This window comes from Aotus nancymaae, unplaced genomic scaffold (genome assembly GCF_030222135.1).
Source record: "Aotus nancymaae isolate 86718 unplaced genomic scaffold, 86718_ANA_hifiasm-v0.15.2.pri h1tg000057l, whole genome shotgun sequence".
Taxonomy (NCBI): Eukaryota; Metazoa; Chordata; class Mammalia; order Primates; family Aotidae; genus Aotus; species Aotus nancymaae.
In genome coordinates, this window is record NW_026988471.1 from 36,147,950 (window position 1) to 36,166,749 (window position 18,800).

The 18,800-nt window shown below is 39.8% G+C and overlaps 1 protein-coding gene across 3 annotated transcripts in view; it reads right to left on the minus strand.

Moving 5' to 3' along the window:
* PRKD3 (protein kinase D3) overlaps nt 1–18,111 on the minus strand; it is a 61,385-nt gene extending 43,274 nt beyond the window's left edge. Inside the window, exons 1-2 of one of the 3 annotated variants that reach the window (XM_021674414.2) lie at nt 18,003–18,111; nt 9,635–10,578 (exon numbers count right to left, since the gene is read on the minus strand). In XM_021674414.2, the coding sequence (XP_021530089.2) occupies nt 9,635–9,922 (288 nt within the window). In that variant the 5' untranslated portion in view covers nt 9,923–10,578; nt 18,003–18,111. Of the gene's footprint in view, nt 1–6,451; nt 6,574–9,634; nt 10,579–11,718; nt 11,738–18,002 lie in introns of those variants that run through there. The other 2 variants (XM_064364006.1, XM_064364007.1) reach the window with 2 other exon arrangements.
* Between the last annotated feature and the right edge of the window lie 689 nt (nt 18,112–18,800).

The window sequence follows — 18,800 nt, forward strand, 5'->3', positions numbered from 1 at the left end:
TGAAGGAAAAAAAGGCCCCTTATGAGAAGGGAAAAGTTCAGAAAAGCAGTAGAGGTGATGATATGCTTAGTAATTGTCTGTAATTGTCACTGGCTATTATTTAGTTTATTCTTCTACAGCAATGATCCTCAGCTGGGATTTTGACCCCAGAAGGTATGTGACCATGTCCTGAGACATTCTTGATTTTCACAACTTGAGCTAGTGGCATTCAGTGAGTACAGCACTGTAGAATGCACAGGGCAGCCCCCACAGAATTACCCCACCCAAAATGTCAATCGTACTAAAGTTGAAAAATCCTGCGTTAGGAAATAAGAGTCAAGAGAATAGAGAGGCTGGGGAATGTGGAAGAAGTTGGCAACCTTTTGAAAACTAGACAAGTCCATAATTCCTTCCCTAGCCTACCTCAAAAAGAAAAGAGGAAATAAAAGAAGTAGCTAAAGAACTACCATCGTAGAAGCAAAATAGGACTAATTTGGCCTCTTTCCAACTGCTCCTCCCTTCCCCCCCCCTTTTCTGGATTTGCCTACTACAGACTGCCAATGACCCCTCTTGACTGTGCAAAATGAAGTATTTTCCCAGTCCCTATGGGAATGTAACAGAATTTCATCAATTAAATTTCCACCCTCATGCACTCTGCTCACTTCAGATTTCTTTTTTGCTTTTGCATTAAAAATGGCTTCAAGAATTAAAAAAAAAAAATCTTTCTGTAACCATTTTAGAAGTAACTTTTTACAGTATTAACTTATACTTTTACGTAAAATGTTCCAATAGTTGCAAACACAACTATTTTAAGCAACACTTATTTTGAGAGTTATTTAAGGTGAACAGTTTCCAGTTCATGTCGTTAAAATGCTGTTGGTAAAATGGTAGGCAAGGTAGGAAGCTTGCAAGTTATTTTACCTGGTCAAACATAATTTTTGCACTTTAACAACAGCTTCAGAATTTAACATTATCTGAATGAATAATTTATCACTATGCACTTTAAAAACTTTTTTTTTTTTTTTTTAAGAGACATGGTCTCAACATATTGCCTAGGCTGATCTCAAACTCCTGGACTCAAGAAATCATTCAGCCTCAGCCTCCCAAAGTGCTGATGATAGAGGAAGGAGGCAAACTAATACTAGACAGACGGGTGGGTCTCGGCGAAACCCCACCTTCAAGATGAAAAGCCTAAAACCCATGGCCCAAAGTGAGAACTTCTATCCCTGTTTGCCTGCTCTCTCCCAATTGGTTCTTTCTGAATAATGTCAAAATCAATCAAATGTTGCCTTTTCCAAAACTACCTACAGCCTGCACCCCATCCTGGGCCTATGAATACCCCAGACTCAGTCAGTAGAGAGAGAGAGAAGCAGCTTGACTGGAGAGAGGTGACTTGACATTGGAGGGACAGCTGGACTTTAGAGAGATGGCTTGATTACCAAGAAGAGCCGGCTGGACCTCAGGGGAAGATTACCTGCCCGTCCAAGTCCCTTCTCCCACATCCCCCTCTGCTGAGAGCCATTTCCCATTACTTACTGCCTTCACCATCCTTCAAGTGTCTGGGTGATCTCATTATTATTGGATGCCAGACAAGAGCTAGAGACTCACCGAGTGAAAATACCCAAAAAAAGAGCTCTCACGTCGGTCCTTTGCCCTTGATGGCAGAGGGCAGCCGCCCCATGCAATGAGGCAAGGGGCCCACTGAGCTGATAACACACAGCTATCCATGGATGGCAGAGCCAAGAGAGTATTATAATACATCTTCTGGGGCTTTGGGGAGCGGGGGCGGGTTGCAGGCACCCCCACCTGGGTGCTGCCGCAGGGCCTGCATGAAGTCTGCTCCTGCCATAGCTCAAAGTGGTTAGCTAGATCCTGCACTCGCTTGCTCACATGTTCCCTCCAGAAAGAGGTTGAGTGTGGTGGGCCAAGTAAACAGGGCACCCCTGTCACAAGTCCAATGAAGGGGTCGAGAAAAATCCTGCGTCACTGCGATTACAGGTGTGAGCTGCTGTGTGAAAAGGGCCTATCATCACAAAACAACAAAGTGGCAGAATAGCAACAACCCCAGGTGTCTCTCCTTGATTCCAAAACTCTGCTATGGTATAATATACTCTGCTACCTCTTCTTTGGATTCTTCTTTTTTTAAGCTTACACCAATAACAAAGTTAATGTAATTTCAAGGTTGAAAATCCATGCATGAACAATCACTGTAAGATGGGCAAGGCTTCTGAACTACTCCCTCAGTATCGATTTTCTCACTTGTAATCAGTCTTGTAAGTGGCCTCCAGCTGTGATCTGATCAGCAAATTTCTGTTCGGTTCAATTCCAGTTCTACCTGCTGCTCAGATTTCCCTGCCTTCTGCATTCTCGTGATTCCCAGTCCTGCTAGTTCTTTGGGTTTAATCAGTAAAAAATACATTCCCTTTAGCTTACAAAACTCTAGAAGGCAGAGATCTTGTTTGTTGTTAATTTTGCTTCATAAAACAAGATATAGGAACTTTATATATATAGGTTAAAAATTCAGATTAACCATATTCATACTCACAATAAAAACTGTGCACTGCTCTTAAACAAAAATAGGTTGGGCATGGTGGCCCACATCTGTAATCCCAGCACTCTGGGAAGCCAAGGTAGAGGGATCACTTGAGCCTGAGGCTTTGAGACCAGCCTGGGCAACATGGTGAAACCCCATCTCTATAAAAAGTAAAACATTTAGCTGGGTGTGGTGGCTGGAGTCTGTGGTCTCAGCTACTCAGGAGGCTGAGGTGGGAGGATCGATTGAACCTCGGAAGTCAATGCTGCAGTGAGCCGTGACTGTGCCCCTACACCCCAGCCTGGGTGACAGAGCAAGACCTGCCTCAAGAAACAAAAACAAAAACGCCCAGGCGAAACTAGAAATCCTGTTTAAGACCTCAAGCTGCAATTCTCATTTGTAAGATTTTAATCTAGGAGATATTCATATTCCCTATTTTACGCCCCTACAATAGTACTAAAAGAGAGACAATGTAGATTTCTCCAAACTTCAGAAATTCTATTACTGCATCAATTTAACCCTGGGTAGCCATTTTTACATTGTTTTGTATAGTATTTATTGATTCAGGAAAAAAAAAAAAAAAATTTAACCCTGGAGTTTTCAATCTCAGCATTATTAACATTTTGGGCCATATAATGCTTTGTTGTATCAGGCTCTCAATGTGCATCACAGCAACCTCCTTGTCCTCTATCTACTAGATGCTAGAAGCACTGCCCCCCCCCCGCCCCCCTGTCCAGTTGTGACATCCAAAAACGTATCCAGACATTGCCAAATGTCCCCTGGGGATCAAAATCTTATTATTTGAAAACCAAGTGTTTAACTTGATCTTATATATTAAAATCAGATACTAAGACGGTAACATTTGCCAATAAAATAGTCCAAAGTCCTAATCCACATTCTTATATGGAATAAGGAAAAAGTTCACTGGTGTCCTCAGGAAATAAATAACTTTAAAAATTTCAGAGCATTCTAGAAGAATGCTTGGCCTTTTGCACAATCCCAGGAAGAACAAGCTCTACAAACTAATTATCTGACAATCTAAGCTAGTGGGGTCAGCTTGGGCACAACTAAGGCACTGGATACATGAAACAAGATGGGAAAGAATACTGATGCTTATCTGCTCATTTCTATCTCTTTTCAGCTCTGATAATTATAAATCATCTCATCAATAAATTTTTTTTCCTGTATCATGTTTTTAGAAGTAAAAGCAGGTAAAATGTGTTCTTTACCAAATGTCTACTAAATGTAAGGCATCCCTGAGGATAAAAGATGAATAAGACAGCATCAATCAATATATCACAAATGTTGGAAGGGTTTCAAAGCTTTGAAAAAAGGAAGCTAAGTTTTGGCTTACGCTAACAACAACAACAACAAAAGAAACTCCACCCTACTCCACCCTTGGGATGTGTAATGAAACTGGATGAAATTCAAAGAGTGAACGCTTTGGTCATATCCAAGTTTTAAGCAAAGCTCAACTTAAACGATCTGTTAGAAGTATTTTCTTGGGAAAAAAACCTCATATATGTTTTGCAGTATTCTTCCTAGAATTTAATATAGTTTTTAAATTACAAGCCTTGAACCACTGACTGTTCTCTATTTCTATGAAATTTTACCATATTCTCCCCTATACTAGGAATGCCAATGTTATTTTCCCCCAACTTAACACAATATCTAAACTATATTGAAAAACTATTGTTTTGAACATCCTCCTGCATGCTTGTTTACTAATTTAATCTTTTTGTAAAACATATTCTCATATCATTTGACCAAGTATTTATTAAGATCAGTTTTTCTTACCAGTACATGAGCTATATGTAGAAAGAAGACATTCACCTATATAATACTTGCAGTAACATTTCCCCAATTCTGTTGCTTTTATTTTACATATGCATACATTAAAATTTTTTTTTTTTTTTTTTTTGAGATTGAGTCTTGCTCTGTCGCCAGGCTGGAGTGCAGTGGTGCAATCTTGGCTCACTGCAACCTCCGCCTCCTGGGTTCAAGCGATTCTTCTGCCTCAGCCTCCAGAGTAGCTGGGACCACAGGCACGTGCCACCATGCCCGGCTATTTTTTGTATTTTTAGTAGAGATGGGGTTTCACCATGTTGGCCAGGATGGTCTTGAACTCTTGACCTCGAGATCCGCCCGCCTCGGCCTCCCAAAGTGCTGGGATTACAGGCATGAGCCACCGTGCCGGCCCAGATTTTTCTTCTGAGAGAGTTTTGCTCTTTCACCCAGACTGAAGTGGTGTGATCTCAGCTCACTGCAACCTCTGCCACCACCCACCTTCTCCCTCCCCACCATGGGTTCAAGCCATTCTCCTACCTTAGCCTCCCTAGTAGCTGGGATTATAGGTGCCTGCCATGCCTGGCTAATTTTTGTATTTTTAGAAGAGACGGGGTTTTGCCATGTTGGTCAGGCTAGTCTCGAACTCCTAACTTCAGGTGATCCACCAGCCTCGACCTCTAAGGTGCTAGGATTACAGGCATGAGCCACCACACCTGGCTGGTGTCAGATATTAGGTGAAGGTCTATGTTAATGTTCTTTCAACTGTTTAAAACTAGTTATTTGTTCTGAAAAATGATTCCTTTTAATTTCTCATGCCTCCTTTGGCATACCTAAAAGTATCTTGTGCTTATCTATTTCTGTTCAGACAGTATATAACTTCAGTTACTGTAGATTTTTCTCCTTTCTCTCTTATTTTTCATATTTTTAAATTAATGTTCTTGACTACTTTTCCTCCCAGATAAACTTTAGAATAACATTGCCAGAGTAAAAAGAATCCCAATAAAAATCTTAATAGAAAAAAATTTAATTGGAGACATAAAAATCACACACTATCAGTGTTCCTTTTTCAGGAACATAATAAGACACATTCATTTTACAAGGTCTTTTAAAAATCTTCAAAAATTTTTAATTTTACTTATATTTGGACTTACCCATTCTTAATTATTACTAAATATTTTAAATCATTGTATTCCTAATGGAGATATTTATGCACTCTTGGTTAGTTTTCCTGTCCCTCTTGTGATAGCAAAAGATCTTATACAATTTCATTTAACTGTTCCTATCCCTTCAGAGTTGACTCTAAAGGGTTTAATTCCTGGACATGTGCATACAATGCAGGAATATCTCAAATAACCCTAAGGGTACAGAAATACAGAAAAGCATGCTTACTTACTCACTGCTCAACAATGGTAATTAACTGACTAGTTAAATCAGTTGACCTCAAAATTATAAGATTCTTAAGTCACATATGCAATCACTATTAATCTAAAGAAGCACATTATGCCCTGAGGAATACATTATACCAAAACATTCTAATATAGAAATCACAGGTTTTCACATGCAGCCCAAGAACAGAAGATTAAATAAATCACAGAATTGACATATCATTAACCCCTAATTTTCTGTATCAATAAAAGGAGAATTAGTAAAGCTAATAGAAAATTGTTGTGAGTACCCATTCAGATCAAGGAAGGAATCAGTTGTCTTCTAAAGAGTAGAAAACAAATTGACATATGGGTATACTCTATAAAGCACAATTCAAAAAATTAACACAATCTTAGTTGATGGTAGTTTTCAGTCATTTCTAGATCACCACTGGCTAATTCTAGTAAATTTTCAACAAAGAGGGCTTTCAAAGTGTAATAATTGAAGTTCTCTTTTGAGTTTGGAAACCACTAAGATCAGATTAATACATAATAATATTGATAAGATAGCATATACTGTGTGATTATTATTTGCTAAGTATTGGGCTAAGCATTTTAGAAACATACCATTTATCCGGGTGTCATGGCTCACGCCTGTAATCCCAGCACTTTGGGAGGCCGAGGTGGGCAGATCAAGAGGTCAGGAGTTTGAGACCAGCCTGACCAACATAGTGAAACCCCGTCTCTACTAAAAATACAAAAATGAGCTGGGTGTGGTGGTGGGTACCTGTAATCCCAGCTACTCAGATGGCTGAGGCAGAAGAATGGCTTGAATCTGGGAGGCGGAGGTTGCAGTAAGCCGAGATTGTGCCATTGCACTCCAGCCTGGGCGACAGAGCAAGATTCCATCTCAAAAGAAAAGAAAAGAAAAGAAACATACCATCTAATATACACAATGATGAGAGATGAGTATTATTGTTAACCTCATTTTTCAGGTAAGAAATCAAGATTACATAATAAGAGGTAGAAATGAACTCCAGTTTAACCCCAACACTCATGGTTTTAACTGTAACACTATATTGCTTCATATTAATTTTTTCCTTTATTTGTTAAACCAAGGAATATTCATTGAACACCTACTGTGGCCATGGTATCTGGCATCATAAAGCTTAATTTTATAGTGGATACAGTCAAGAAAAGGGACAATTACAATGGGCATTATGAATGTTAAAATAGGATGCCAACACCTATACAGAAAAACACTTGCTGGAGGTCTAAGCAGAGGATGTTGAAAAGAAAAGGTGTTCAAGGCTAGTTAAAAGATAGACTATGGCATGTCTGAAGCTTAGGAAAGGAATCTGGACCAGTGATTCCCTTTGGGGAATCATCAACATTATTTTGTAAGAAATCTTGCAGTAATGCCTTACATAAGCAATCACATATTTCTATCACCTGCTCATTGCTAGCAACTACAAATGTCCAGTTAACTGCTGTGAAGTGAAGAGGGCAGAGATCATCATGAATTCCTTGAATAACTAGTTCAAATTCAAATAAAATTTAGACCACCACTAGGAAGCAGAATCACAAAACTCGACTAGTGAGGATGTTAAGGTATCTTGCTTTATCCATCCTACAAGCTATCAGAAAGTAGTAGCAAGGCATTGTACCAGCAAAAGCTTATTTCTCCAGCTGAAGTACTACAGTTGGTGATGACAAAGAGCGGATTTAAAACATGCTTTCATAGTTCCAACAAGCTGATAGTTCGTTCTCCTTCCTGAGTCATTTTATCATATCATGCCTTTATTTTAGGACTTACATCTATCTTATATTAGGGCAATTTGACACTTGCATCTTCTTTTCTAGAGCCTAAATCACAGGGGCAGGGAATCTGTCTTTCATCTTGAGAGATTCCATAGTTATCTATCACTGTGACTGAAGAGTAGTGCACCATAAATATTTGTTCAATTGAAGCAAAGCCATAACAGATAATGGCACCCAGGTGTAGGATCATTGTATAACACTATTTAGCTCTCTACACACTGCCGCCAGGGAAAGAAAATCTATCTAGAATTTGCAGTTATCATATTAACCTATAATCACTTTCAGACCTCTCGGAAATTTTTAATTATAAGATTTTTAAAAAGTATATTTTCAGTATGTTGAAAATAAGATGGCACTCATATGACAAAATATACAATTTGAATACTTGAAAATAATGTAACTTCAGATTGTTACTTATCTGGTCCTTAGGCTACAGGTTCTAATTTCCATTAGACTACAGATTCTAGACTGTGACTCTTATTAAAATCATAGATAGAACTCTTAAACAGACTCTCTACTCCCAAAAAACCTGATTTAATTGGTCTAGGAAGCACCTGTTTAAGCTCCTAGTTATTCTCTAGTGCAGCTTGGGTTCAAAACCACTATTACAAATCAAGTCCACATTTAAAATGCATGTAACTTCACAGCCACATGCATGTAATTTGTAAACATTTAAGAATCCTGATCCTTGTAACATGTGGCCTATGGTAAAAGACTTTTAAATTAGGGGTTCTTTTTTTTCCATAAATATGACAAAACAAGCTTTGAACCTTTTGTTTCTAATTTTTCAAAAAGTTAACCAGGAAATGCTCAATGATAAGAATAATCAGAAAATCTTGTGGGCTGTTCAAAAGTAGACTGGGTAACATTTTCTTTGGGAAAAAATAGACACCAATACAGAAATAAAGCCTGCATTTGTCAAAATACATGTTTGTCCATTTGATTATGACCAACTTACTATTTCATCAAAAATTACTGATTCTTGGAAATATGTGACAAGGAGCTTGGTTCATACTCCTTCAACTTATTCCCAACAGTAGGCTGGGAGTTAAAAAAGTTTAAAACAAATCTGAAACATGCTTGAAAATCCATTAAAAGTAAAATATAACCAATTCATACAACCCATATAAACAGTTTTCATAACGCAGAAAACATACTAGCCTCATCCATCAAATCAGGATTATTACAGATATTTAGCTAAAGTTCCTTAAAAAAATGGCACAGTGCAAGGAAGAGGGTGAATGAGAAACAATATAAAACCACCCTGAATTTTCAAATATTTCGTCATATAATCAAAATTAATTTACCTATTTTTTAAAAGACAGAGAGAGTATGGTCCTATATTAAATGACGGTTTAGGAAGATTCTGAATGTCTTCTTTGAAAAATAATCAAGTTCTAAAGAGAAGGAAATGGAGAAAAAAGAAAAAGAGGGCAGAACACAGGGTATCTGGAAAGAACAAGGTATGGACATGGGACTCAGCCACTAGCTACTGTGTCCCAGGGGGCCTTGTGCCCTCTACCTCCTATTTTCTCTGAAAACAAATGAGATTTCTTATGCTGCCTTGACTCTATACAGATTTTCCTGCTTTTAAGAGACAAACAGAAGAGTGATACTTCAAAGCTAGAATAAATGTATTTTATTTTTTAAGACCCGAGTCTCACTCTGTTGCCCAGGCTAGAGTGCAGTGGCGTGACCTCAACTCACTGCAACCTCGGCTGCCTGACCCTCTCCCTGCGCATGCCCTGCCTGAGCCTCCCAAGTAGCTGGGATTACAGGTGCCCACTATCATGTCTGTCAGATTTTTTATTTTTAGTAGAGATGAAGTTTCACCATGTTGGCCAGGCTGGTCTTGAACTCCTGACCTCAGGTGATCAGCCCATCTCGACCTACCAAAGTGCTGGGGTTACAGGCATAAGCCAATGCGCTGGGCCAAATAAAGGTATTTTAAATCTGGAATATAAGTTCCAATTAGCTAGACTCCGAAATTTCAGACTTTAGCCTCAGTCACAGGCCATCAGAACTCTTCCAAAAATACTCAGAATAAATTACCGATGGATCAGTATGTCTTAACTCACTGGTACATGTGTAATTCACAGGAAAGCATCAGCAACAATATTACTACTGATATTAACAGCACATACAGTACCTTTTGATAAACAATGGAGCACACAAGATCCTTGACAGCAGATAAAGACAGTTCCTGGGCTTCAATGGTAACACTCTCCCGTGTGAGGCCAATTTGCAGTAGAAATGAAACTGTATGCACTGAGCCTCTGGAGTTGGTGAGCGATGGTGTACTGAAGCTTCCATTAGACAGTTGGGCAGAGAGTCCCGTCTTAGGACTTGAACATGGAGAAGCAGTTGGAAGCACAGCAGGAATAGCTGAAGATAATACAGACTTCTGGGCTGATGGAGGGGAATTATTTGCAGACATCTGCCTTTCTTTAATCTTTTAAAATAGTTGTCAATTCGTTTTCAACAGTTATGAAGAGGTTTTAAAAATAACAGCAGTAAAGAAAATGACTGCACTTTTGGATTTAGTTGAAAGCTTCTTTATTTCCTCTTTTAAGCCACTCATGCCGATGATGATAAGTTTTATCAATGAGTTGAATGCACAAAAGGTCCTACTTCTCTTAATATCAGTCCCATCAAAAAGCAATCTTGTGTGTAGGAAGACAGCCAGGGATTTGTAAAGGATTTAACATCACTAAGCTATCCTCAGCAGAAGAGCGTTGACGGAGCTTATTTACGAATCTATTTTCCTTTCAGTCTGTTCTGGTCTCTTTAATTTCAGAAAATACATATTGAATACAAGTTGTTTTTCTGTCAAGATGAAATCCTCTTTGTTTAAAAAAACAGTAAGTGTTTTGGATTCATCAATTCAGTACTTTTGCTTGGTTTACTAATTTTACAGGACACCTTTTCAAACGTCCACACTTAAATCACCTTCTCAAATGTCCTCAATTTCATTCTGGAGGTGGGGGAACTTTTGTATGATGAAGTACAAAGCTTTTTAAAACAGTATAGGCATATTTCATTAGATGAAAGCGTCCATCAAGAAAAAGTGATGCTTTCTGATATGTAGACAGCCTGGAAGGAAATTTTTTAAAGGTTTTTAATATTTTACATTCATTTGACATTAATTTTAAAATAAAAAGGTAACAATAATTTTTGGTCTGTGCTTATAATTCACTAATAAATCTTAATGGGTAGCCATTTTTGGCTAGTGAACAAAGACTTTTTGCACTATAGGTATAATTTCACGGAGAAGATGAAAAAAGTATCCTTGGCACTCTACACTGATACTAAAACTTAAACATTTTTTTAATATCTACTTTATTTTTAAATGATGAAGACCAAACACTTTTATTTTACAATTACATGACTGAATTATATCAGGGGCAAAAAAGAGTAAAACTGACATTTTCACAGACATACAATATATATCACCCAGCCACACAAAAGATGTACAATTCTTTCCTAATATAAGAGTATTATTTTTTCATATTAAAATACTAATCCTGTCAAAATATGACTCCTGACTTGCTTTGTTGAAAAATTCCTTTCAGAAGGCTGAGGCAGCAGGAGGGGATATACTGAACAGTTAAATGATCAACAGGTGTGAAAGCTGACATACTTCTAACAGGAATATAGGAGAAAGGGATCTCAACATAAGGGATTTCTCCTATCCAAGTCCTAACGAGGCCCAACACTGCTTAGCTTCCAAGATCAGACAAAATCAGGCACATTTGGGGTGATGGGGTCATAGACCACAAAGCATTTCTAACAGTAAGAAAGAGAACAGTAGGTATAGTTAAATATATATAATTACCATAATTTTTAGGAAAGCACAGTACAAAAAGGTAAAAAGAAATAAAAAAGGTATGAGCCCTCAGGGCTTAGGCGTGAAACAGCTCGTAACTGATGGCTCCGTTTAAGTTCCATCTATATACCCATAAATAATTCCAACAGAGAGAAAGAGTTAAGTATCCAGTGTGGCTGCAGAGTAACTATCTGCAGAGTAGTTAATGGGTTAAATTAGGACGAACATGACAGAAGGGCAAAAGCACACAACTATAGTATTAGGAACTGGAAAGCTCAGGAAAAACCTGAGACTTAAAATCTGCTTGAAGATAAAAGCCTTTATAGCTACTTTCACGTAAATCATTATTATTCCATCTTACATAATGCGCAACATTTGATAGTTTATATATGTTTCACATACTTTACCTTGTGATACCTCTTTGAAAGTCGACAGGGTAAATATCTCTTGTAGACAAGAAAATCGAAGCAAAAGGTGGTAACGCAACTTGCCCAGCAGCTCGTGGCTATTAACAGGTGGAGCAGGAATTAGAAGCCAGGTTTCATACTCTCTTACTCAGTGCTGTCTCCACCATAACACACGATTTCTCCAAGAGAACAAGGAACTAAGAATCACTGCTCAGAGGCTGCTGCTAAGGTTGAGGAATCACACAGAAAGACAGACTGCTCAACCTGTATTTTGCTTATCTTCTCCAACAGTTTTAAATGAAAACTGCAGAAAGGCATTGACAACTGAAACCTGAGCCTCATGACCAAGAGACTGTAACAACTTTATGTGAGTTTGAGTCTCTGGGCCCAGATGCAATCCATTCCATACTACTAAAGCAATTTGCAAATGTAATCACAAAGCTGACTCCCATAATCCTGGACAAAGAGCTCAAAAAGACAGATATAATCATGGCCTGGAGATCTGTAGAGCTGCTTCAAGTTCTGGGGGCTGGAGAAGCAGGAAAGCAAATTTCAGAAATTACAAATATAAAATAATGAAGCAAATGATTTGTAAATAACTAGAGAAGAATATAACGATCACTAGACGTCAGTAGGAATTCAAACAATAATAATGCCTAGTCAACCACATTTACACCTGGGAAAATAATGATAATAGCTTACATTTACTAAGCTCTTACTATCTGCCAGAGACTGTTCTAAGCACTTTATGTATTACCTCATTTAATCCTCACAGCAACCCATCATATGGTTGAGAAAACAGAGGTTCAGAGATTAAAGTACTTACCCAAGACCACACAATTAGCAAATCCAGACAAAAAACCAGATAGTTTATTCTGAAAAAAATAGTATCCAAGATGACTGTCTATGCTATCTTTGTAAGTGTGTTACCTGAGTGTGGGTTGGATGTTAGTGTAGTTAAGTTTGCTGCGCTACGTCAGCTTAGATGAGCAAAGTCTTTATGGAACTGCCTTGGAACACTGTCCTCAGCCTTATATTGCTTTTCACTATTTATGAAATAATAAAGACAAAGAATATGCTCATAAAATCCTCCGGTTGAAGGAATCTGGGAGAAATAAACTAACATTAAAGTGAAACTTAAAGATAAACGTAAAGCTTTGCATTTAGTTTCCCCAAAATGTGCAATATGGAAATGGGGAACTGCTAACTTGGAAGCAGTTTATATGAGAGGTGTTTATCAATGCATAAGTTTAATATAAACTGCTAGTATAATGGGTGACTAAAAGAGCTAATGCAAACCTAATGCCTTAGGACACAGAGAACACATCAGCATCCACGTGTATACTCCTTATTACTTAGCCTACATCAATATTATGTTTATGGTTGACACTTTCAGAGTTACATTGATTTAAAAAAAAACACATGCATATCAAGTTAAAAACAATGTCATGTGAAAACTGTGCTTATCAAAACCAAATAGAATAAATGGTTTTCAAACACTTGAATAAGTGTTAATAAGAGAATTGGTCTTATCAGCATCACTGCAGAGGGCAGACATAAAATGAGGATGACAGCATTTCTTACTTAACCTTACAGGTTGCAAGGACTGAGCTACAGGGTATAAACTATCTGTAACAACACCTGGCTAACAGTAAGTGCTCAGTAAGTTTTAGCAATTTTCATAGCAATTCATTGAAGGAATTAACAACTAAGCCTTTATTTTATGCTAAACACATAAAGTGAGATATGATACTTTATTAAATTCTTGCAACAATCCTAGGAGATCTGTTTAACTCTATTTTCCAGAAAAGAAACCAGAATTTTAAAGAAGTTGTTGCTTGCCCATGACTATCGCTACAAAGTGATAAAAATGAGATTCAAACTAGTTTCCCTGACTCCAAAGCCCAAGCTCTTTCTTTTACTTTATTCAATATCCAGCAACCTAACAATGAAACAGGTTGTCTCACAAGGTGATGAACTCCATAACACATCTGACTGAAGTAGTTTTTAAAAGCTGAACTATCACAATAAAGTGGTAAAATATCTATGAATAATACTGTATGCAAGTTAACAACTTCTTTTTTTTTTTTCCTGACAGACTCACTCTGTTGTCTAGGTTGGAGTGCAGTGGCATGATCTTTACTGACTGCAACCCACGCCTCCTGGGTTCAAGCTATTCTCATGCCCCAGTTTCCCCAGCTGCTGGGATTACCGGTGCATACTACCATACCTGGCTCATTTCTATATTTTTAGAAGAGACAGGGTTTCATCATGTTGGTCAGGCTGGTCTTGAACTCCTGACCTCAAGTGAACCACTCACCTCGGCCTCTCAAAGTGCTGGGATTACAGGCGCGAGCCACGGCACCCGGCCCAAGTTAACTACTTGTATTTTGATGAATGTCTTCCCACTAATTATCGTTTTATTATATCTGGTAATATTAGCCAAATAACAGTGTTTAATACAACTATCAGAACTAATTACAACTATTCATAATAAACACTACATATAAAAATAATTTTTAAGTCTCAGCATTAACACAAATAGAAGAAACCTAGGAGCTGTCAGATTTCTGCCCACTCATTCCATCTGTTTTCCTTCTCCTTGTTTGGTTTATGGACCCCACATTTATTCTGGAAGACTCAACAAGATGTGCAGTGCAAAATATTAAGACTAAATATTAAATTTAATAACTGTAACTTACATGAACCTTGACATGTTGCTTAATTTTCTCTTTATGCTTCAATTAGAAAACTGAAACAACAGTAAATCTTATTAATTTATAAACTATATACCAATTATATATGTTTGTTTCTAACAGGGGTACGAGGCTCTAAATAATATCATGTAGTTGGCAAACATTTCTAATATGTTTATTTGGAACATGTCAAGTATCCTTTTGGGGAGCTGTCACATATTCCATTCAAATGAGCTTACATAATCTGTCATCATTGTTAAATGGAATCAAAAGATAGGATATTAAAGGCATCTTGAGCCCAGTCTGCCCTATTATTACAGACAAGGTGAAACAAAGGCCCTAGAGGTGAGAGGACTTACTTGGGGATTATCTCATGGTAATATCACAAGTTTATCTACTTCCTCTCCTCTCCTTCCCCTTCCCCCATGCACCCATTATGTCATTTTTAACACTCTAATTAGGAGAAGCTCTAACAGCAGTGTTTCCATTTAACAAATACTTAATTGAGTACTTATTATTTACCAGACTGTTAAGGGAGACACTGGAGTTATACAGCAGTGACCAAAACAGACACAGCCACTGCTCTCTCTGAAACTCCAAGTGTAGTGTGAGACACAGACATAACATTCACATAAACAGCTGGGTAATTATAAACTACAATAAGTGATATGGCAGAGTATACTAAGGGGACACAATTCCAGCTGAGATCTCCGGAAGGTACCTTTAAGGAAATATTTAAGCTGAGATCTCTGGATAAGCAAGAGTCAGCAAAGCAGAGACAGAAAAAAAGGATTCCAGGAAGGCAAAATACATCTAGTTATTAAATTCTTCAAAAAGAAGCTCATTATTTAGTGTAGCCAGCATTCTTTTTGTACAATACTTAGCAAAGGATAAAGAGATAAAATGCTTTTCCTATTTGGAATAACAATTATTTATTATAACATGATTTCCTACCAGTAAAGAGTTTTGCAGATTCAACTCAGTTTTGTGTACTAGAAATGCTAATGACGTGGAATGTTGTGTCCGTGCCTCTTGACATGTATTAAATACAAGTCTTCTTTTACCATGTGAAAGTGTGTGGCCTTTTTCAATGCAATTCTGACCAGCGTCCTGAAGTCCATGTCGATGTAGTGACACAGGTTTGACTTTACTTAATAATTCTTTTCTAGCTTTTATATTGTATGTTGTATTAAAAAACTCAAGGATCTATGGTTGTTGGTTTTTTAAAAAACCGTATTTTGTAGCAATCCCGATAGTGATTTACATATTTTCAATAACACCTATTACTTTAGATTAACATACTTTTCCTCCTAAGAGCTCAGCATTTGCTAAACTGTTTCCTCTAAAATTCTGCTTATCTGGACAAGTGGCAGTTAAATCTCAGTCCTTCCACTGTCAGAGAGTACTGAGAGAGCACACATGTCTGCTCTGCTCAGGAACTAAAAAGTTTATCCAGTAATAAGATTACAGACTGCCAGTCTAGCAATGCAATATCAATCTATGTTGAGCTTGACAGATGTTCATCTCTGCACCAGTAGTAGCTACGAAATCTGACTGGCTAATAGCCAATAAGCAATTTCTCACATACTGCCACAATAAACTAACCACAGAAGTAGAAAAAACTTTTTTCCTACATTAAAATTAAAATATCTCATAAGCACGTTATCTCCAAGTTTTTCCTGAGACGGCTACTCAAAGAGGTACATATATGTAACAAGTTCGATTTGAATTACATAATCAGTGAGACTCAAAGTACAGTCATCACAGGAGATTGTGAAGAACAAACAGAATTATTATATCAAACTACAATTTGTACTAGCAAATAATTTCCCTATCAAGTTCTTTACAGTAGTTTCTTTAAAAAATGAACAATTAACTCCACTATAGTATTTTCAACTTTAGAAAGTCTTTTAAAAAACAAGAACAAAATGTCCCTTAAGAAAACTGCACTTAAATGACCACCTATTCATTTTTTCCTGTATATGGTGTTTTGAATTCGCAGATAATTTTTAAAATGTAATATCAAAAAGCTTGATTAAGCTCTTTGTGTGTGTGCGGCAGTGTTTAAATCCACTAACAGAAATTTCTATTTTAAAGTGACCATCCGATGAAACTGAAAGCTTAAAATTTTCTCTAACTAAAAGACCATTATCTAGGATGCTTAAAAAATTAGTTTACTAAGATACACATCAGTCAGCATTCTTGAAATGTGAAATGCTATATACTAAATTACAGAACCTGAGTCATCCTGAAATGTGAAATGCCATATACTAAATTATGGAACCGGGGATGGAACCTGGCTTGTCAAAGGAGTACTCCAAGCTCATGTGCTCAGGCCCATCACATCTGTATTACCACCTACTGAAGCAAAACCCTCCACCGTTTCTGCGTGACACGTTTCAAATCCTACTTTTAGAAAACCTTCTACTTCTTGGCTGAATGTCCATGCTTGATCTCAACGCGGAATCTAACAGGGAAGGAGGCAAGCGTTCGTTGATAGAGGAAAAACTGGCCTAGATTTCAATCGGGGGAACTTTATAGAAGCCTTCTGCAGCAAAGCTAAGAAAATCAAAATCACTAAAAAGAACCCAAACATTAAGTAGAAGTTTTAAAAAAAAAAACCGTTTCAGAGGAATAAAATAACATTTTCTAGGGTACAAATTAAGGCATTTTAAAGTTCTTGTTCCATTTGTGGCTACGTCTCATAAAGGCTGTGTCGAACCAAGGAGTAGTTCAGGGTGTAACTTATCCTTCCTAATCAAAGATGACACCGATAGTCTTATTTCCTGTGGGGATGGGTGTGGCTGAAGACACAGTTACGTCCATGCCATCAATCTGTGTGTGGAAAAGTCTGCAGGTCGCCCGCACACACTTGTAGCCTGAATTATATGTGTGCCTGCAGACGGCAAGGCCTATGCCTCTGACTGCGATGACTTGAAATAAAATATCCAACCTGCAATCCAGTAGTATATGTGGTTACTTTCATTGCTCAAAGAAACGGTCGCACTCCTCAGTATTTCATCTTAAGAAAAACCTCCCGGGAGGGAGCAACTCCGAGCAACGCTGCAATTCGCAAATCCACATGCAATCGGGATACTGGGGCGGGGGGCTTACATTCTCCAAGCACCATTTACTCACCCCTGAGACGATCACAACGCAAAGTGAGGAAATGAAACGAAAAAGCTCGTCCAAAATTTAGCACTGCGAACGCCGCGGGTCTGGCTTCGGTAACTAGTTTGGGAGACTCGGGAACCGATCGGCTCCAAGGGTCAGGGCGCAGTGGTTGCCGGAGGGGTGCGAACCCAAGTTGGCCGCCGCGCGGACGCCGGAACTTGGCCCCCTTTGGTGGCCGCGCCGGCGCCCCCGCTCCCCCTCGGCCGCCCACCTCCCGCCGCGCGCACCCCCACTTCCCGCCCAGCGCTGAGGACGCCGCCCAGCCGGGCGCGGGGTCTGAGTCCCGCCGCCGTCGCCGCGTGCGGGTGGGTGGGGGAGGGGCCGCCGCTGCCACAGCCCGACGGGCTGGGAGAACAAAGCGGCGGCGCGAACTTTTTCGGTGTCTGTTCAGCGCTCCCCGAGGCGACTACTTACAGTGGCGGGCTCGACCCGTCGTGAGAAACTCCGCGCTCGCCAGCGTCTGAGTCCCGGACTAGGCGCCAGAGAGGCTTCACGCGCCCCGCAGGATCTCGCCCGCCGCCAGCGCCCCTTCCTCCCTCCCTCCCCGTCCCGTCCTGAGGCCGGAGGGCGGGGGGCCGGGGCGCGCGGGGGGCGGGGGCGCGCGGCCGGCGCGGGGCCTGCCGGGAGCTGTAGTTCTCCGGCTCGCACCCGCCGGGTGGTGGCCGCGGCGGGAGGTCGCGGCTGTCTCTGCCCCGCGAGGGGGCGGCGGGAGCGCCGGGTGCAATCGAGCTGGCTTCACACCGTCGAGCTCCGGGTGTTTCTGTGAGCGCAGGGACACGGGGCAGGGGCGCCGCTGGAGACGCGAGCGTGTCTATCAGTTACAAGCGGTACTTGATCCCCGCGGTTGCCGACGGTGCTGTCTTTTCCTCTACTGCCGTGCGCTCTTGAGGGAGGCGGTGGCGACCAGGAGCCAGAGGTAACAGTTGGAACAGAGGACTTGTAAGATGTCCAGAGAAGAGAGCGGCTTCCACCCTGAGATGTCGCAGCCCTCCCGCATGCTCCTCCCTGCTGCCTGCCCCCGGGGTGGCCGCCCGCACCGCAGCTCCGCGCCCAGTCCGGCACGTCTCGAGCCCGACGCTCCGATGACTGCAGGGGCTTTCCAGGTGCTTGGTGTTTCCTCCCCGTAGGCCTTTAAACGCGAGTGTGACCCTGCCACCAAAGTGGAGTGCAGTGCAGAATCTCCAAACCTAGGCTTCCACCCGTCTGGAAACC